Source organism: Triplophysa rosa, unplaced genomic scaffold, assembly GCF_024868665.1.
Source record: "Triplophysa rosa unplaced genomic scaffold, Trosa_1v2 scaffold148_ERROPOS969806, whole genome shotgun sequence".
In the NCBI taxonomy this organism is placed as follows: Eukaryota; Metazoa; Chordata; class Actinopteri; order Cypriniformes; family Nemacheilidae; genus Triplophysa; species Triplophysa rosa.
The window spans coordinates 89,443-110,980 of NW_026634153.1; the positions used below are offsets into that span (position 1 = coordinate 89,443).

Genomic DNA, 21,538 nt, shown 5'->3' on the forward strand with positions numbered 1-21,538 from the left:
AGGTAAAATAAATTAATTTTAAGATATTGCATAGATATTATCCATGTAATGCTTTCATTAATAAGTGTAATACGGACATCTCACCCTTATGATCATTTTGTAAACTTAAACCTGAAACGCTTACACATTTTTCTACAGTTGTAGACTTCTGGAAGCAGGTTTCTATGCTGATTTTAGATAAGTTCATTGTAATAGACGATCCTTTGATTATTATCTTGAACTGTAACACTGGGTCCTCTTTAATTGACAAAACACTGAAATTATTGATACTTCTTGGGATATTTCACCTGCATTAAGCTAAGATAATATCTATAACACCCTCTTTTAGGCTTTTTGCATAGATTTAAAAACAAGAAAGGTTTAACAAAATATTTTGTAATAAAATAAATACTGGAAAATCTTCTATAGATGTACATGTGTAATAATATTGCTTTCATTTTTTTTCTTTGCTTTTGTTTATGTATATTGATGTAGTATAGGATCTGTTCTATGGATCATCCTGTATGTTACACGTCTTGTGTTGTTTGTTATTTGAAAACAAACTAAAAAAACTGTTGCATTGCCGTGAACACAACATCTATATGCTGTATTGCCAGCATTTACAAAGTTGTTGCAAAGATATAGGATGGAAATCTTGCATCTTGATTTAAAACATATACATTTCTCCTGTAAAATGCGTCATGTCATGTTGAAGCTGGTATGTTTGCAATGCGCCGCCCATCCAAAGCGAAAGTATTCGGTTTAAAGTGCAGTCCAAACGCATCGAGCTCACTTTACAAAACTATCGTTCATCGACTTCTCATCGTTGTTTTCTGTAAGGTAGGTTTAAAGAAACAATTCGTTTAGATTCGTCTTGTTTTTACAACATGCTAAGTGATTGTTAACTGATTTAACGGCTGATATAACAGTGGCTAATGGGACTAAAGTGCGTCACATTCCTAAAATATATCTTGGTGATTATATGTACTTATTGATGATTGAGGAGCGATTTCAATGCATTCATTACACAGATTTGTTTATCTCGTGCAGTAATACATTTAAATATCCTCGTGTTTATTGTGTGATTTGAACAAAAGTAACGATTTAACTTCTTTTGCTTATACAGGCCTACACTTATACCTACTTCCTGAATGTTGAATCAGACATAGATCAGTGCTTTAAGTTGATCTGTGTCGCTCTCAGATAGATTATAGTTTAAATAAACAGTCATTTATAATATACCTTTTTATTACTCTGAATGAAATATATATATATATATATATATAGATAGATAGATAGATAGATAGATAGATAGATAGATAGATGATAGTAAAAGAAAAGTAAACGTATTTATAATGATGTAAAGTTAGATTTAGCATGCATTACAAGGATCAAATGAGAATTTTGATAAACTGTTTAATAAAATAGCAAACATTTTAGTTGTAAGGTGAATCCAGTTGTAAGTCAGAAGGAATTAGGTTCTTCTCAAAGTGTATTAAAACTAATCAGTAACAAATACACTGCAAGCAAAACAAGATATTGAAAACTACAGACAATTAATATTCATCTCCAAACTCCAAAAGCTAGTTCTTTATCTGTCATTAAACTAACATGTAGACGGTTAAATTGAATTTAATACTTAACCGATGCCTGTATAATGTACAATTATGTTAATAAACCAGTATGTTACTGGTACATGTTTTTTCTTTTGTTTTTAGGTCTACTTAAATTTAAGTGCTATTTTTAAATTAAGTTCAATTTTTTTATGATAAGTAGCTCAATTCTACCAGCACATTTACTTCAGTTTGCTAAAGTAAACAATATACTCTATGGTTGAATTATAAAAAATTTAAGGGGGGTGGTGTGGTAAAATGTGAGTGTATTATAACTTGTTCAAGTCAACCGGACTTTTATTTTGACGGGACGCCGCAAAGAGCGTTTGTTTAAGTTAACCGGACTTTTATTTTGACGGATCGCTGCAAATGGTGTTTGTTATGTGTTCGTGTCCTCGTGCAGTGAAACGCTGGCTCTGAAAGCTCCACAAGCACAATGCGTTCAGGTTCAGTACACGCAACCGCACCACTCTTTCACACAATGTCACGCAAAACAAGCAGAATACATATTTAAACAGGTTTAAACAGGATCTGAATATTTCGTTAACCATTAGCGGTTCAACGCTAATTTCTTGTTAGGATATAATACATTTGTCAGATTCCGTGTCATTCTGTGTTGTACAGCAAATTCTGTTTTATGCCTGGATTCCTCGATTCCGTCCGCATTGCGGAAATCATAGGGCTCTATGTGTGTCACGTGAGGTATCGGTCTTTGGTATCGGTGTGGCATTACGAGAGCTTTGTAGCAGGCCGATACCCGATACTGGTATTTGTTCATCCCTAACTTTTATAATCATTTTTACAATCATTGAATAATTTAATACTTGCAATTGCTATTTAATACTTTTACACTCTCCTTTCATTGAGATATTTCTTTTATTTTAGGCTCCACACTGAGAATGGAGAAGATTGTGGAAGAAAATGTTCCTGTTAATTTAGTGTTACTGGGGAAAACAGGAGCTGGTAAGAGTGCAACTGGAAACACAATACTGGGACGACCAGCTTTCACATCAAAGAAAAGCTCCAACACCATCACACAAGATGTCACTGTGGAGTCTGGAACTGTGTGTGGAGTCCAGGTCAAGGTTTATGACACACCAGGATTCTGTGACACACAGATGAGAGAACAGGAGATTCAGGAGAAATTTCAGAATGTTCTGCAGGAATGTGAATCTAAACCCTGTGTGTTTCTGCTGGTCATGAGAGCAGACAGATTCACCGCTGAAGAACAAAACACTGTGAAGAAGATCGAGAAACTCCTGGGACAACAGCGAATACAAAAGACCTGGATTCTCTTCACCAGAGGAGACGAGTTAGAAGATGAAAACATGACAATAGAGGATTTCATTAATGACACTGAACCCTGGAAGAAACTGATTCAGAAATATGAGGGAAGATACCATGTGTTCAACAACAAGAATAACACATCTGACCAAGTGAACATGCTGCTGGAAAAAGTTTCTAAACAGTTTAAAGAAATGGGTAAGTTTGGTGGCAACTGTATGACGTATTTGCAGTTTTGCTTTCAGTAGATTCATAAACACTTTATCCAACATTATTGTCTTCTGCGTGTTCTTACATTTCTTGGTAAGCGTGAGAAACACTCCAGATGATTCAGTTCATGCAGAGAAATGAACATTACTCAAACTAATTCTCTAAACATTCAGATGGATTTTGTTTGTTGTTCAATCAAAAATGGACCCAAAAGAGACATCAACCTTGTCATTAATAAATGTCATTAGTCTCTTAAAAGAAGATTAAGATCTCTTAAAAGAAGATATTTTCAAAAGTGTTACTCAAGTAAATGTAATGGAGTAAATGTAGCCTGTTTCTACCCATCTTTGTTGTTTTTCCACTGTTGTGCAACACAATCCCTCATCATCACATTTCACCAGTATTGAGATCAAGTGCAAATTCAGACGATTTCTCACCTGCTTAAATACCTGCTTAAATACAGATGGCATCAGTTTCAGCATTTGATTTAAAATGCACAATATTTCTTATAATGGAACAGTTGGACATTACAGATATTACAGTCCATATCACTTAATCCTGTTTTTCTTCTTTTACAGTGTCAGGAGGAGTGAAAAAACTGAAAGAGATTCCAGGAAAGATGAATGAAAGTCTCCCACACAGAAGAGTTGTGCTTCTGGGTAAAACTGGTGTAGGAAAGAGTGCAGCTGGAAACATTTTACTGAGAAAGAAGGCTTTTAAATCTGAACTGAATACAAACTCTGTAACCACTGAATGCTCTGTGAGACGTGCTGATGTTGAGGACTGGAACGTGTCTGTAGTTGATACTCCTGGATTCTTTGACACACAGATGGATGTTGAGAAGTTAATAGCAGAGATAGACAGAAGTATTCTTGTTTCCAGTCCTGGACCTCACGCTTTTCTCATTGTGTTTCCTGTGAATAAGAGGTTCACTGAGCAGGAACAAGAGATTCTTCAGATGATTGAGATGCTGTTTGGAGAAGATGTGTTAAAACACTCCATCATCCTCTTCACACAAAGAGATCAGTTAAAGGGAGGGTCGATAGAGAAACTCATTGAAGGGAATTCTGCTTTGAGAGATCTAGTTAAACAGTGTGGAGGCAGATATCACGTCTTTAACAATGAAGACAAGAGCAACAGAGATCAGGTCAGTGGTCTACTGCAGAAGATTGACACGATGATCCAGAAGAACGGAGGAGGACACTACACATGTGAGATGTTTCAGGAGGCACTGAGACTAAAACAAGAGAGACAGAGAGAAGAAGAAGAGATGCAGAGAGAGACGGATGAACAGAAGAAGAAAGAAAGACAAGAAGAGATTGAGAGAGAGAGAAGAAGGATGATGGAGGAATATGAGTTAAAGTTAGCTGAACTTAAGGCAGAGCTAGGACAGAAGGGGGAGAGTAAAGGAAAACTGTTTTTCCAGTGGGTTAAAAACAATTGGACAACAATACTTGCAGTTACTATATGTGGAGCTGGAGCTGGAATTGGAGCTGGAATTGGAGCTTTTGTTGGAGGTGAAGATATAGTGGGAGCTGGAGTTGAAGCTTTAGCTGGAGCTGGAGTTGGAGTTGAAGCTTTTGTTGGAGGTAAAGATATAGTGGGAGTTGGAGTTGGAGCTTTAGCTAGATTGCTGTAAATCTGAAAACGTTGAATCAAATGCAAGGAGAAATTGTTTTATACACTGTAAGTTGTTCCTGCCTTAAAATAAAAAGATCAAGAAGTCATTTCAACTTAACTTTTAAAACTTGATTCGTTGCTTTGACATTAAGTTACTTTTTTAATTATATTGATGAGTTACAGTAATTTAAAACATATGTTGCTGTCATGTATTGATCACATCATTTACAGTTTTGATTATCAGGATCTTTTTTCCACATGATTTAAATAGAGATATTTTATAAAACTTTCCTGTAGCTCAGTGGTAAGCGCATTGCGTTGACAACACAAGGTTGTGGGTTTGATCCCAGGGATTGCACATGCCTATGTATAAATGTATAGGATAAAGCAATGTAAGTCGCTTTGGATAAAAGCGTCTGCCAAATGAATAAATGTAAATGTAAAACGTCAGTAGTTTAAACCTGTATACTTTCACAACCTATTAACTATTAACAACCTATTATTGTAACTTTAAATGTATGTTTTAATGTGGACTACACAGGGTACAAATACTTCACGAAGATCAACAGCACTGACTGTGACGTAAGAACCCGTAATGAGAGCTAAAAATATCTTTACTTCACTGTATTTCACAACACACTTGTGTAGCAAAGTGTGTAGGAACCGTTTATGACTGACTTCTGTATTCTGCTGAATCAATAAAAGCATTTAAACATATACAGTATGAACGTGATGACTGTGAACACAAAGCACCAGGACTATTGATTGATTGATTGATTGATCATGTGATAGTTGTGAACACCAAACTTTCAAAAACACGTACAGGTTAGTTCATTATAACACTTTATATTTATGACACAGTTTATGTAGGTTTAGCATAAAGATCCATTTGTACTACAGACAAAAACTCATAAAAGAGGAAATAACATCATTGCAATGTTTTCTTTTTTAATTTATTAAAGTTTTTTCTTTTATTTTTAAACTAATTATTTAAGCTTAAAATTGATAGATCTGATAGATTCTACTATCTTGTTTTTGATCCAAAATGAGACCATAGTGTTGTTCCATCTTGTTCATCAAAACTGCTGCAAAGCTGCAAAACTGATAGATCCAACTATCCTGCAAACTTGGACGTCAGAGGGGAAGAACAGCAGGCAGGAGACGTATGGAGCGAAATTTGTGCCAAAACTTAACAAACAAATCCAGCGTTTTGCAAACAAACGCAACCTTTTATGCAAAAGAAACTAAACTCTGAAACAAACAGAAAGCGTTTTACAAATACATAATGCAATTCGAGAGAAAATGCAAAGGTGTAACATATAAATGTACTGTGTTTAAGTCTCACCTCTTTATGAGATTCTCTCAGCTTGATTTTCTCACAAATGCACGTGCAACTTCCTCTTACGAAACAGCAGGTGGTGCTATTGGGAATTTGACACTAGTTTCTATAGGAAGAAGCCATGAACATTATGCCACCCTTGCCAGTGCCAGAAACTGAATTAATTTCACTCATCAAGTTTCATTCAGTTAGTCTCATGAAATTTATTGAAACTGTTAATAATAATCAGTTGCTGTTCTTAATAATAAATAATGAATTATGCATTGGTTTTAATATACAAATAACATGCAACAAACTGGATGCATTTGCAATGTTTTTCAGAATCAGAATCAGAATCAGAAGAGCTTTATTGCCAAGTGTGCTTGCACACACAAGGAATTTTCTTTGGTGTTGGAAGCTTCTAGTACAGACATTCAACACAATGACAATACAATATAATACGATTTACAGTCTAAAACATTCTAAATTGTGCATATATAAAATAAAGACTATTTTACAGAAATGGGGGATAATAACATATAAGAGACATTGTACAGGGTAGTATATAGTAGAATAAACATATTAACAGATTGTATGTACACTTGTGCAAATGGATAATTTAGTAAGTGGAGGTAGTGTTATATACATGTATACATAAGATGTAGATATAATAAGGCACTATAGTGCACACTATAGGAGTAGTGGAAGTGGAATATTGCTCTTAAGGAGCAGTTATCTGTTTAGGAGGGAGATTGCCTGGGGGAAGAAGCTGCTTCTGTGTCTGGAAGTCCTGGTGTTTGGTGCTCTAAAGCGCCGGCCAGAGGGCAGCAGATCAAAGAGTTTGTGTGCTGGGTGTGTGGAGTCAATGATGATTTTTCTTGCCCTGTTTTTCACTCTGGAATCGTACAGGTCCTGAAGTGTGGGCAGAGGAGCACCAATAATTTTCTCAGCACTACGAACTGTCCGTTGTAGTCTTCGTAGGTCTGATTTGGTGGCCGAGCCATACCAAACAGTAATTGAAGTGCACAGAACAGATTCGATGACCACTGAGTAGAACTGGGTCAGTAGCTCCTGTGGTAGGTTGAACTTCCTCAATTGACGGAGGAAGTATAACCTCTGCTGGGCCTTCTTTACAATGGAGTCTATGTGGGACTCCCACTTCAGGTCCTGAGAGATGGTGGAGCCCAGGAACCTGAATGACTCCACAGTATCCACAGTGCTGTCCAGGATGGTGAGGGGAGGAAGTGATGGAGGGTTCCTTCTGAAATCCACTATCATCTCCACTGTCTTGAATGCATTCAGCTCTAGGTTGTTTTGACTACACCAGGCAGCCAGCTGAGCAACCTCCTTTCTGTAGGCAGATTCATCACCGTCTTGAATAAGGCCAATGACTGTGGTGTCATCTGCAAACTTCAGGAGTTTGACAGAAGGGTCTGTAGAGGTGCATTCGTTTGTGTAGAGTGAATATAGCAGTGGAGAAAGAACACATCCTTGAGGAGCTCCGGTGCTGATGGTACATGTGCTGGATTTAAATTTTCCCAACCTCACTAGCTGCTGCCTGTTCGACAGGAAGTTAATAATCCACTGACAGGTAGAGGTTGGCACAGAGAGCTGGGTAAGCTTGGGCAGGAGGAGGTCTGGGATTATGGTGTTGAAGGCCGAGCTGAAGTCTACAAACAGGATCCTGACGTAAGTCCCTGGTCTGTCTAGGTGTTGTAGGATGTAATGCAGTCCCATGTTTACTGCATCGTCCACAGACCTGTTTGCTCGGTAAGCAAACTGGAGGGGATCAAGAAGTGGTCTGGTGATGTCCTTCAGGTGGGCCAGTACAAGTCTCTCAAATGACTTCATGACCACAGATGTTAAAGCAACAGGCCTGTAGTCATTAAGTCCAGATATTTTGGGTTTCTTCTGTACAGGGATGATGGTGGAGCGTTTGAAGCATGAAGGGACTTCACACTGCTCCAAAGATCTGTTAAAAATATTAGTGAAGATGGGCGACAGCTGCTCCGCACAGACTTTCAGGCAGGAGGGTGAGACATTGTCTGGGCCTGGTGCTTTTCTGATCTTTTGTTTGCGGAAAAGCTGGCAAACATCCTCTTCGCAGATCTTAAGTGCAGGTTGAATGTCAAGAGGAGGTGTTAATGGTATAGCAGAGATAGGGTCAGGGCGGGTGTGAAGGGTGAGACTCTGCATTTCAAAACGACAATAGAAGTCGTTCAGGTCGTCAGCCAGTCGTTGATTACCCATAGACTGAGGGGATGATGGCTTGTAGTTGGTAATGTCTTTCAGGCCTTTCCACACCGATGCAGGGTCGTTGGCTGAAAACTGGTTCTTCAGCTTTTCAGAGTAGCTTCTCTTAGCTGCTCTTATCTCCTTTGTCAGTGTGTTTTTGGCCTGATTATACAAGACTTTGTCCCCACTTCTGTAAGCATCTTCTTTGGCCTGACGAAGCTGTCTCAGTTTCATTGTAAACCATGGTTTGTCATTGTTGTATGTTAAGCGAGTCCTGGTGGGAATACACATGTCCTCACAGAAGCTGATGTAGGATGTCACTGTGTCAGTTAACTCATCCAGATCAGTGGCTGCAGCTTCAAAGACACTCCAATCCGTGCAGTCGAAACAGGCTTGTAAGGCCCGCTCTGTTTCGCTGCTCCATCTCTTTGCTGTTCTTGCTACAGGCTTGGCAGATTTAAGCTTCTGTCTGTAGGTCGGAAGAAGATGAACCAGGCAATGATCAGAGAGACCCAGAGCTGCTCTGGGAACAGAGTGGTATGCATCCCGTATTGTGGTGTAACAGTGATCCAGAATGTTGCTGTCTCTGGTGGGGCATGTGATATGCTGCCTGTATTTTGGCAGCTCACGGGAGAGGTTTGCTCTGTTAAAGTCCCCAATAATAATAATAAGAGAATCCGGGTGTTGCTGCTCCGTGTCAGTGATGTAATCCGCCAGCTGTTGCAGCGCCGCGCTCGCACAAGCATGTGGAGGAATGTAAACATTCACGAGAATAAATGAGGAAAACTCGCGTGGCGAATAAAAAGGTTTGCAGTTGATAGAGAACGCTTCTAAGTACGAAAAGCACATCTTCTTCAGTGTTGTTATATCTCTGCACCAACCTTCGTTTATATAAAAACATAATCCACCACCACGTGTCTTCCCTGTTGACTCGGCAATGCGATCCGCTCTGAACAGCTGAAAACCCGGCAGATGTAACGCGCTGTCCGGTATGGTGTCATTGAGCCATGTTTCTGTGAAACACAGCGCAGCGGAGTTGGAAAAATCTTTGTTTGTCCTGGTGAGTAAGAGTATTTCGTCCGTTTTGTTGGTAAGGGAGCAGACATTCGCCAGGTGTATACTCGGCAGCGGGGTCCTAAATCCGCGTCGTCGGAGTCTGACGAGCGCACCCGCTCGCTTTCCCCGCTTGCGTCTTTTAGAGCGTTTGTATAGAGCTGCCGCTCCTCCGAGTAAAATGTCCAGTAAGACGTCTGAATTTTCAAAATTAGGGAAAAGATTGATAGAAGGGCATTGCTTAATGTTAAGCAATTCGTCCCTGGTAAAAGTGATTAAAGAAGAGTAGCTTAAAACAGGAAAAACAAACAAAAAAGACATAAGTACTAGAGCACTCCAATGTTTTTGTCAACACAATCACTATACAAGAGGCAATAATCAACACATTTTTTTTGTTTGTTTTAAACTCGCAGTCTTTTGTAATGAATGCCCGTTTTTTATATTTATAAAATCATAAATCATTTAAATCCTGCATGTATTGCAGTCATATACTGCAGTGTTTGTTGAATTCCAACAAATTCATGAGAGCATGATAATAAACTAATTTTTAAAAATCTGGCTTATTTCATAAAACATTTTTTTAAACTTTTTCTAACGTATACAAACATTAGTTTTGTGTTGCTTAAAACTAAATATGAACTTGTTTTTTTTGCTGTGTTTCTGTTTTAAAAATACAGATCATCCTTTCTGTTTCTCCAGTTCATTTTCTCCAAATAAATAAAAAGAAATTATATGAAATTTGGGAGAAATGTTGTCAGAAGTTCACAGAAATAAACAAAAATGATAATTTTACCAAAACACATTTTTATCAGAAAAAAAGGAAAATACTTTTGAAATGGACTCTTAATTTTGTCTGCAGCTATACGGTCTGTGTGGTTGGGGTATATCCCCACCCAGGATATCTGCTAGTCCACCCTTCTGCACCTGGCAGGAACCGGGCCTGGTTTATATGTCAATTTTTTAGTAAGATTTCTGTATAGTATTTTGCGCTCTTTCTGAGATGCGACTCGGTATTTAGTGATTTTTCTGCATGAAAGTTGCATTGATACATATGTTTGATTTATCCATAGCAACTCATAGATAAAAGTATTTAACATTTTGTCAAACACTATGGCATTAAAGTAGAGAGTTTTCTAGGCTATAAAAGATGAAAAAGCAAATAAATCGTCCTGGCAGTTGATTCAGTCAGTCATCTACATTGTTTGGTTGCCATTAGTGTCAGGGTTGCGGACAGAGAACCCAGACGCAGACAGCTAAATAACCAAAAAATACTTTTGGGGCAAAACAGGAATTCTTAATAATAAAACAAACAGAACAGTTCCCACGAGGGGGAATAAACTCAAGGACTCAAAAAGAAACAAAAACGTATACTTCACGAAACATGACAGGACAGGGCATGGCAGGGCAGGATCACAGCAAGGACAAAATTCCAGATGAGGGTAACGCAGGGCAAGACAAGGAACGGCAAATACAACAATGATCTGACACAGGACGAGGAATTCACTGGGCTTATAAAGGGGAACACTAACAAGGGATGATGACGCAGGGAGGGTGACGGCTAGGTGACGGGGATAAACACTAACGGGGAGATTACCGGCAAACAAGGGGGGCGGGGCCAAGGCAAGAGACAGGAGGACACACGGCGCAATGTCAAAACAAACTGCCACGTACCCCCACACAAGACGTAACACACACAAGACATGGTACTGTCACGACCAGTGTTGGGTGTAAGTAGTTACTAAGTAATTAGTTACTGTAATTTAATTACTTTTCCTTTGAAAAAGTTAAGTTAAAACTACAAACGACCTGCTTATAGCATCAGATAAAGGTAACATCTCACTCCTAGTCCTGCTTGACCTTAGTGCTGCGTTCGATACTGTAGACCATAAAATACTTCTAGATCGCTTACACAATTATACCGGTATTCAGGGACAGGCACTACAATGGTTCAAATCTTACTAATCAGACCGACATCAATTTGTCCACTTAAATGGGGAATCATCAAATCTAACGCAAGTAAATTATGGATTACCTCAGGGATCGGTTTTAGGACCCTTGCTATTCTCCATATACATGCTGCCCCTTGGAAACATTATTAGAAAACATGGAATTAGCTTCCACTGTTATGCAGATGATACTCAGCTATATATCTCATCAAGACCAGATGATTCCTTCCAACTATCCAAATTGGCAGAGTGCATCGACGATATAAAGCATTGGATGACTTGTAATTTCCTTCTTTTAAATTCTAATAAAACAGAAATATTACTTATCGGACCAAAGACACGTGAGCAGAATATTTCGGATTATACCTGCAAATTGAAGGCTGCACTGTTACTCCAACAAATACAGTTAAAGACCTGGCGTTATATTAGACAGCAACCTGTCATTTAAAAATCACATTCAAATGTCACAAAAACAGCCTTCTTCCACCTTAGAAATGTTGCCAAATTGCGAAATATTTTATGTGTGGCTGAGCAGAGAAGCTATTCATGCATTTGTGACCTCAAGACTTGACTACTGTAATGCACTCTTAGTGGTTGTCCTGCACATCAATAAACAAACTACAGTTAGTTCGAAGCAGCTGCCAGAGTTCTAACCAGGTCCAGAAAATACCATCACATAACCCCATGTTATCAACCCTTCACTGGTTACCCATTAAGTATCGTATTGACTTTAAAGTTCTTTTAATACTTATAAAGCCTTAAACGGTTTAGCCCCTACCTACATAACAGAGCTTCTACCACACTACAACCCATCACGCTCTCTAAGATCTCAAAACTCAACACCTAGAATAACTAAATCCACCAAAGGGGGGGAGCTTTCTCATACGTAGCACCTAAACTCTGGAATAGCCTTCCCGATACTATTCGAGGGTCAGACACACTCTCCCAATTTAAATCTAGATTAAAGACACATCTTTTCAGCCAAGCATTCACTAACACATAGCTAATGAACAGCAGCTACGCTAATTATTCTCTTTCTGCCCTCGCCTCGGGATGCCCATCCCGAGGTAGGGAGAGATTCCGCCAGGCCCAGATGAACGTCATATGCCCATCCACAACTAGAGATTACGCCAGCTACATCGGAAAATCCCGTACCATCCTCCTGCGAGAACCTGTGGACTGACTGACCATCCCAGCTCCATCCAAGGCAATTCCATCACCACCCAAGAAAAAGGCGACCATCTGGCCGGCCCAGCTCAGACAATTCCATCCCCAACCGAGAGCAAAGACGGACTACCTGTCACATAAATGCTAAATTTACAATACTTGGTATTTAATGCTAAACTTGCATCACATGACAGCAGTTTGAAGTTATGGCTGCACTCAGTGACTTTGATTGGAGGTAGCTGGGTGGGTGTTGTAGGGAGTGGGGGGGCTTGTTGGTTGTGGTTCGGGGCGTTTCATTTGTTGGGACTGTGTGGGTCTGGTCTGGTTGGTCTTGTTTTGTGGTCGATGTCGGACAACAGAGGAATAAAGTTAATTATGCCATTACTACTTTTCCCTGGTTGTTCCTCTGTTGTCTGTTGTTGATCGCGGAATGAGACCGGGTTGGACCTGCACGGTTTCGGCGGGTGGGGCTTCCTGGGTCGCGGCTCGTGGGCTCTCCCTTTTCTTCGTGGACGTTGCTCGGTGGCTTTGGTCGGGGTCACTGAGTGCAGCTATGACACGTCAGAGGAGATCTGGCCCTCCCGGCTGAGCCTGGTTTCTCCCGAGGTTTTTTTTCTCATTATTCATCATTGGAGTTTGGGTTCCTCGCCACAGCAGAGCAGTGCAGTGTTGGCTTGCTCACCGGGAGACTGCATTTATTTATTTATTTATTCATTTATTTATTAGATATTATTTATTATAATGATCTTGCTTGGTCTATAAACACCATGCACTGTGCTGTGTTTTACCTTTCTGTGTTTTTCTTATTTGCTCCTGTAAAGCTGCTTTGGAACAATGCACATTGTGAAAAGCGCTATATAAATAAAATGAATTGAATTGAATTAATTTAAACTAAATACTTTGTGTAATATATGTGTGTAATAGTGGAATTGACATCAAAATTCAAAGTCTAACTTTAAAATCTGTGCTTTAATTATAATTCTCACATTTGTAATACTTTGGTCAGTTAATAAGAGTACTTTATGTAGTTTAATATTATTTATTTGAATGAATTAAAAGAGCCCTTTCATGCCTATCCTTGAATCACTTAACTAATCAAGGTTGATGTAGGCAGGCATCGTCAACTGGCGGACCGCGGGCCGGATCGGACCTTTGCTTCGTTCATCCGGACCGCGAGACATTTAAAATTTTGACTCTTTCAGTTGTTTAAATTGAGCCGCGCGTCTACACAACGGAGAATCACATCACGCGTACTCAGGGACATTTATGTAATTGATCTTTTGTCGCTGTATCCTGTGATATCTTTTAGCTATAAACGCGCTTCATTTGAACCCTTTCCGCTCCGCGTGCGCTGCTTTTCTCCCGCCAAAGACGCGCCGCATGAAGAGCAGCAGACACGTGATTATTTTAACAACACAGTGCAGACACGCACAGCAGATAAATGGACACACAACAGTAAACAAAATGCATCAATATTAAAGTATTTGTTTCTGTCTGTTTACTGTTTGCTACATGTCTCCAACCTTTCAACCAGATTTGTGATATTATATGAACGTTTTTATCTAGCCTACATTTATCATTAGCATTATTGATCAGCATGTAAACATTTGTGTCCCTGTGAAAACCCAGGCTAAAGTCTCATAAACGAATTAATTATTAAATAACAAGCATCAAAGATTAATTTCAAGCATTAACTAAAATTTTAATCTTTGAAATGACATTATTCAGTCAATATTGAAGATATTGTATTTTCACAGAATATTCTGTAGGATGATTTTATGTAGAAAACAGTAAAAAGACTCGCTGGGTTTTCACCAGCAGGATCACATTTTGTTCTAATTGGGACTAATTTAAAGATAGAAGTAGTTCTGGTATGAAAGGCATGGAAAGGCTAATTTAGTAAGTAATGTTTTCTGTTTATGATGAGAGCAATTTAATTCTTACATAAAATTTGTTGTTTGTAGCTTTTTAATTTACAAATATTAATGATCAGACTTCTATTAAGAGGGCATTCCCCTAAAGCCACAGAGCCTACAATACATACATACTGTGGATATCAAAATATAATATAAATGGCCTGATAAAAGATCATAACTCATATATATATATCCAAGTGGGCTAAATTGATTAAATATTAATTTTTTGTTATTTAAAAAATCATATTGTCCAGACCTCCGTTTGGAAGAAAGTATAAAGACTGGACCTCTTGGAACTTTAATTGAATACCCCTGATATAGGATATAGAAAGTAATTAGTAATAAGTAACTAAATACTTTTTGGAGAGAGTAATTTGTACAGTAATCTAATTACACTATTGAATATGTATTCTAGTCTACTAATGTAATTAGTAACTAGTAATTAATTACTTTTTGAGAATAACTTACCCAACACTGGTCACGACCCTGTCCACAAGGCTCGAAAACACAGGATCCTGACAATTAGCCTATTTAGGTTTAAAATGAATGCTGCTATTTTTTGTCTATTTCAAGCTAATTGGGCAATTTTTTACAATAAAATAAACCAGCACAAAAAAACTGTAATATAAATGTAAGTCAAACAATTGAACTATGTGCTGTTTTGGGAGAAGTTGCATAACTGAGAAAATCTGCACGGTCACATTTGTGAGAAAATCAAGCTGAGAGAATCTCATAAAGAGGTGAGACTTAAACACAGTACATTTATATGTTACACCTTTGAATTTTCTCTCGAATTGCATTATGTATTTGTAAAACGCTTTCTGTTTGTTTCAGAGTTTAGTTTCTTTTGCATAAAAGGTTGCGTTTGTTTGCAAAACGCTGGATTTGTTTGTTAAGTTTTGGCACAAATTTCGCTCCACAGAGACGAAGTGATGTTAGAATTTCTCTTTTTTAGAATTTTAGAAAAAGTTTATTGTAAAGAGAAAATCATGGTTGCATTCAGATGCCCATTCTAACTCTGTCTAGAGTTCACTTGATCTCCATCTAACTTTGTTTGACTTCGTCTGACTAGAAACACATTGTGCAGGTGTAATTCGCTTTAGATAAAAGCGTCTGCCAGATGCATAAATGTAAATGTAAAACCACATCAGATGTGCTCGTGCTTCATTGGCATGAGACATATCTCTGCTTTTATAAACTGCACATTTTTTCGTGCCGTTTGTAAAATAAAATATACACAAGATGTGCTTTAAAACACTGTTTTAGTGGGTATTTAGCTGAACACTTGTGCAGTGTGCGCATGTCAGCAGATTATATCAGATTATAAACAGTCATGTAAACACGCACATCAATCAGATCACTTTATTGACCTTTCATGTAAACACTACATTCAGATTGCGCAATCTGAATAAATTCAATCCGATGTGTCCATGTAAACGCAGCTACTGGACTTCAAGCAACTCGGGCTATGAGCTTCTCCACCCTTCCTCCAGACAGGACCTTGGTTTCCAAACGAAATACAAAACTTGCTCTCATCTGAAAAGAGGACTTTGGACCACTGGGCAACAGTCCATGTCTTCTTCTCCTTAGCCCAGGTAAGACGCGTCTGACGTTGTCTGTGGTTCAGGAGTGGCTTAACAAGAGCAATACGACAACTGTAGCCAAATTCCTTGACACGTCTGTGTGTGGTGGCTCGTGATGCCTTGACCCCAGCCTCAGTCCATTCCGTGTGAAGTTCACCCAAATTCTTGAATGGATTTTGCTTGACAAGCCTCTCAAGGCTGCGGTTCTCTCGGTTCGTTGTGCATCTTTTCCTTCCACTCAACTTTCTGTTAACACGCTTGGATACAGCACTCTGTGAACCGCCAGCTTCTTTGGCAATGGATGTTTGTGGCTTACCCTCCGTGTGAAGGGTGTTAATGATTGTCTTCTGAACAACTGTCAGATCATCAGTCTTCCCCATGATTGTGTAGCCTACAGACCCAGACTGAGACACCATTTTGAAGGCTCAGGAAACCTTTGCAGGTGTTTTGAGTTGATTAGCTGATTGGCATGTCACCATATTCAAATTTGTTGAGGGAGTGAATTGTTGGGTTTTTGTTAAATGTGAGCCAAAATCATCACAATTAAAAGAACCAAAGACTACTTCAGTCTGTGTGCATTTAATTTATTTAATACACAAGTTTCACAGTTTGAGTTGAATTACTGAAATAAATGAACTTTTCCACAACATTCTAATTCATTGAGATGCACCTGTATGTCTGTACTCCCACGTCCGAATTTAATCATCTTTAGGAAATACACACAAATAGGTTGCTTTTAAGAAATTCAAATCCTACAATCTATCAAAATACACATTTTAGATCATTTGCATATCATAGTAATATATATTCAACATTTTAACCAACAAACAAGGAAGATTTGCTTCAAAGAACAAACACTGTCAGATGTCAGACATGAAGTGAGCTGGGCACCTTTCTTCAATGGACAACTTTATGTGTGTGACATACTGTATACTGTTCTGTACACACACGCATCTTTTCACTGTAAATATTTTCTGCAAGACAAGATGAACTGGATGAAGTTTCAGGCCATGTGATAGTTTTACATTTCTACATAATGGCCCTCTTGCTGGCCAGCCAGAATCTATCCCAAAGAAAAACAAATAGTCTGCAAAATCGGAACACTTTCTTACAACAACAACCCGTAAAACACAAAACAAGAGATCCACAGAGTATGTAACGACCATTCTGTCTGCAAGTCCGTTTCAACCGTGTCATTATGTTCTCATTCTCTTCCTCTCTCTGAACGTTTTCTTCCACACTTTCTTCCTGCTCAAGTTGCTCAGGATCTTTTCTGATTAGAGCTGCATTTTGAATGGCCTGTTCTAATTCCTCCTCTTGTCTCTTCATCTCTTGTCTGACTCTCTCTAAGTCTTCATGATGCTCTTCTGAGATCTCTCTTGTCTTTCTTTTCTCATCTCTTCTTTCATTCTCCAGCAGCATTTCTGGAGTATAGCAGGTGTTTGTGTTATTAAACACCAGTGTGTCAATCTTCTCCATCAGTTGAGAGACCTGCGGTCTGTTTGACAGATCACTGATGTTAAACTCAAGGTATCTTTGACCACAGCGATTGATCAAACCAGACAGTCTGTTGTTTTTCCTGATCATCTCCTTTAATGATCTCTTGTGTGTTTTATTAGCATTAATAAAGAGAACTATGGTATATCTGAGGACCTACTCACCAAACTTCTGTTCAAAGCCAGTCACATAATCCAGCTCCTGCTGTGTGAACGTGTTTAAAGACAGAAGAAGCAGGACGGCATGAGCACCTGGTGCACACAGATCAAGAGCTCTCTTCAGCTGTGAGTTAAGATCATCACGAGTGTTGGTGGAGTAGACGAAGTCTGGAGTGTCTATGACGGTCACTCTTCTGTTGTTAACGCCATCAGTGTGTGTTTGACATTCTCTCGTCACAGATGAAGAACTCAGTTCTGAGAGAAATACACTTTCATTGAAGATGATGTTTCCCGTTCGGCTCTTTCCTACTCCAGTTCTGCCCATCAACAGCAGCCGGCGTTCATCTTCATCATCACTCATCAACACTTTATTCTAAATAAAAACAAAACAATACAGGATCCTGTCATTACAGAACAACAATAACTTGTCATCCATCACAAATATATAGCCTATAATTACAAAGAGGGGTCACTCACCTGATGCATCTTGAGGATCCTTTCTGTTTGCTTAAATCACGCTGTTTAATTATGAACAAATCTACAGTAAAAATATAAAACAATAAGAGTTCAGGTATATAAATATTTATGTAATGTATATAATTTGCACGAATAGCTAATTTTTTAAATTAATTTCATTATGTCTAACTGAATGTACGTGTGTAAAAAATTAACTACATAGACTTTATTTTCAGCACTGACTTTATTCTGTGTCAACAATGCTTCAAAATAGTTTTATTAAATTGAATTTGAAAGACATCACACACAGTTTTTCCTCGTGAGTTGAACAGTCCCTTGACATAGGGGGGAGCAGGGACGAAAGCAGCACTCAGACTAAAGAGTGGCCCTGGACTTCTTCACCAGGAGCAGCCCACAACACCAGGCTGTCAACACAATACACCAGCTTATTGATGCACAAATCATTCTAGAACACCACAATTTAGAAACAAATGTTTCTAAGGACCTTTTAAAGACACATTGCAAAGCCAATAAAACAACAAACATTAAACCGTAAAGGCCAGTGCAGTCTAAGCAGCAAACAGACATCAGAATGACATAAAAGCCTAAACATGTCAGTGTAATGTAGGGTGATGTATTTGAACTGTTTGTAAATGACACTTTACTGACCATGACATGTAACACGCCTGAGTCAAAGATTCACGTTTTACCCTGTTTTGAGTCTAAGGGCGATGACTGCTTATGAACCTACTTATGAATAATTTCCTAGACAAAAAAGGTGTGACTAGACTTTGCTAAAAACTCTTGTTTTATTACATCAAATATAAAGTCCAAAATCAACATACAAGTCTAAACAAAAGTGAGCATTTAGAATTGTAAACCGAGAAGGGAGGAGAAAACATTCACGCTTTGGGCTTAATAACTTATAGCTTCAATAAGCATTATAAAACTGTACAATAAATAGAAATTTGACCAAAAATAGTCATTTCATTACCTGTGATAATTCTGCAATGTTAATTAAGTCCACCATATTACTTACAGAGTCTGACAACAGGAGTCCTGAAATTTCATCCTTCCCGTCAGATTATCCTACAGGCATGCGCACATCAATGTTTCGTCATTTTTTTGCGCTATAAAATAATCATACCTGTTTATTTTATACTGCTACGGGAATCTGATGTATTTTCGTTGTTAAATCATTCTACATATTTAGTTAATACTGGTAGTATCATTTGATTTGACCTAACCACAGGAAACGATGACGAAAGCACGTGATATTCAGTATCACCTTCAAGGGTCGCGTGCTGAACATGCTGTCAAAGCGCTTGGAATGCAAATGTAGTCATGATGTGAGAAAATCGCTTTGTTACTTTCGTCGCGGTTCTCCACCACGCTGCGTCACAATAGTTTGTACAGTTATCGATTATTAACTAGAAACCAAAAACTACACGTATCAAGTTCAGGTCCTTCTTAACTTTTTCAGTCTGTTGTGAACATAAACTTCACACTTACCGAGGTCGATGTAAAATGTCTTCTCTCTTACAGCTTCCACAAAATGTCAGACAGAAGCAGTTTTACTTTCGATTGTGATTCTAGAGTCATAAACTCCTCCTATCGGAAGATCTCAGTCAGCAAATGTTCACCCTAGTTTGTTGTTATATCCTTGTCGAAGCTCACAATTTAAATGAACATTTCACCTCACTGTAGTTTAGTACGTGCGTGAGACGGTTGTACGGACAATCTACGACGGCGATGACGTTTGTCATGTGTCGCGCATGCGTACCGCAACCGCAAAAAAATGTGTGTCTTAAATCCGAGTGAAAGAATGTGAGTGAAAATTAGAGCAGCTTGTTATAATTTTCTGTAGGTTGTGAAATATTTGTGTTATTGTCTGCTTGTGTTTCTGTTGATCAGGACCCAGCAGCAGTTTTGAGCTTGTTAAAGTTTCACTTCACTAGTTCTTTTATTCTTTAGGTCCTAAAGAATTTTTTATTTTTTATTTTTTATTTTTGTCTCTTTGTTTCTTTTTCTCTCCATCTCTGCTGTCAATTCGCAGGTCCCGCCCATTGTTCTGCCATTGGTCCAATAAACAAGTCAATCTCCTGGCTGTAATAATGACGTCATGGATCTCCGCCAATCGTCGGTCGAGTTCCGGTTTTAAAAGGACGCCGGAATGAACGCTTGGGAGAGTGGTTTCTTTTCTGGAGACGAAACAGCTATTGTGTTTTGTCTTACGATTTATCGTTACTGTTATGTAACTTTGGGGAGAGAAACTGAAGAGAGAGAGACGTCGCGCGACATACATTGTGCACACGTAGGTTTGTTCCATTTTTGTGTTAGTCGCACTAGTTAGGAGTGAGTGCCACCCCATGTATGTTTTGTGCGGGCTAGTAAGAACAGGTTATGTAGGGCGTTTATACGCTGAAGACCCGCTGCTTTTTTATGTTTCTTTGTTATGAGTTTAGGTTAGAGGGCATTTCACTAGTTAGTTTTCCTGTTTTGTTGATTGATTTGGCAGCACTCTCGTTCTGTTTTCTCTCCTTGGTCTTGTGTATATTATTGTTTCTTCTTTATTAATGACATTTTGTTATTCCTTATTAACTTATTATATTCACTATACTATACTATTTACACATTTTGTTTAATAAATTGTTTAAACGTTATTCAGTGGTATCATTTGTCACCACCGCATACACACACACCCTCAAAATTCTTTCAATTTAAATGTTGCCACCTCAACCCCTAAGATTCCATCTGAGGTCGTAACACCTACCCAGCAAACACAGAACGTTCCCCTAACGTTAGTTTTTGGTTCCCTTTTGGTAATTTTTTGGGAACCAAAAAATAACGTTCTAAGAACGTTCTTTTCAGGTTTTATTTTTTTGCAACCAGAAAATAACGTTCCCAGAACGTTGCAGGCTGGTTTGTTTTAAATAACCAGAAAATAACGTTCCCTGATTTTCTGGTCATTTTTTTGCAACCAGAAAATAACCAGAAAACAACGTTCTCTGATGGTTATTTTCTGGTTATTTTTTGCAACCAGAAAATAACCAGAAAATAACGTTCTCTGATGGTTATTTTTTGGTTATTTTTTTGTAACCAGAAAATAACGTTCTCTGATGGTTATTTTTTGCAACCAGAAAATAACCAGAAAGTAACGTTCCCTGATGGTTATTTTCTGGTTATTCTTTTGCAACCAGAAAATAACGTTCTCTGATGGTTATTTATTGTTTATTTTTTTGCAACCAGAAAATAACCAGAAAGTAACGTTCCCTGATGGTTATTTTTGGGCTATTTTTTATGGTAAAAATAGTCAAAACTGGTAAACGTCAGTGACGTGAAATACATAAATTATAAGATCACATTAACACATGTTATACTGACCAAATGAAATTAATAAATGTGCCTTTTAATGGCTGAAAATAATAAACTAGTTAAGCTAAATGAAAATGCAATCATATATGTGTATTTCTTTAGTGTGGTTGTCTGTTACTGTATGTGTG

General features: G+C 38.3%; 1 protein-coding gene and 1 pseudogene across 4 annotated transcripts; one reads left to right on the forward strand and one right to left on the reverse strand.

The window, feature by feature from the left end:
- Positions 1-703: 703 nt before the first annotated feature.
- Positions 704-5,423, forward strand: LOC130549683 (GTPase IMAP family member 8-like). 4 transcript variants are annotated; one of them, XM_057326988.1, is made up of 4 exons: positions 1,840-2,038; positions 2,217-2,358; positions 2,478-3,074; positions 3,665-5,423. In XM_057326988.1, exons 3-4 carry the CDS (start codon positions 2,492-2,494, stop codon positions 4,723-4,725), a joined length of 1,644 nt encoding a protein of 547 aa, XP_057182971.1. In that variant the 5' UTR covers positions 1,840-2,038; positions 2,217-2,358; positions 2,478-2,491; the 3' UTR covers positions 4,726-5,423. The 4 variants fall into 4 exon arrangements, with proteins under 4 accessions (XP_057182969.1, XP_057182971.1, XP_057182968.1 ...); XM_057326986.1 differs by lacking the exons at positions 1,840-2,038; positions 2,217-2,358 and adding an exon at positions 704-819; XM_057326985.1 differs by lacking the exon at positions 2,217-2,358.
- Positions 5,424-15,746: 10,323 nt separating this feature from the next.
- LOC130549686 (GTPase IMAP family member 3-like) lies at positions 15,747-19,788 on the reverse strand (annotated as a pseudogene).
- Between the last annotated feature and the right edge of the window lie 1,750 nt (positions 19,789-21,538).

Coding starts and splice junctions, on each gene's coding strand:
- LOC130549683 (XM_057326985.1), top strand. Junction 3,075..3,664: donor TAAACAGTTTAAAGAAATGG/GTAAGTTTGGTG, acceptor CTTCTTTTACAG/TGTCAGGAGGAGTGAAAAAA.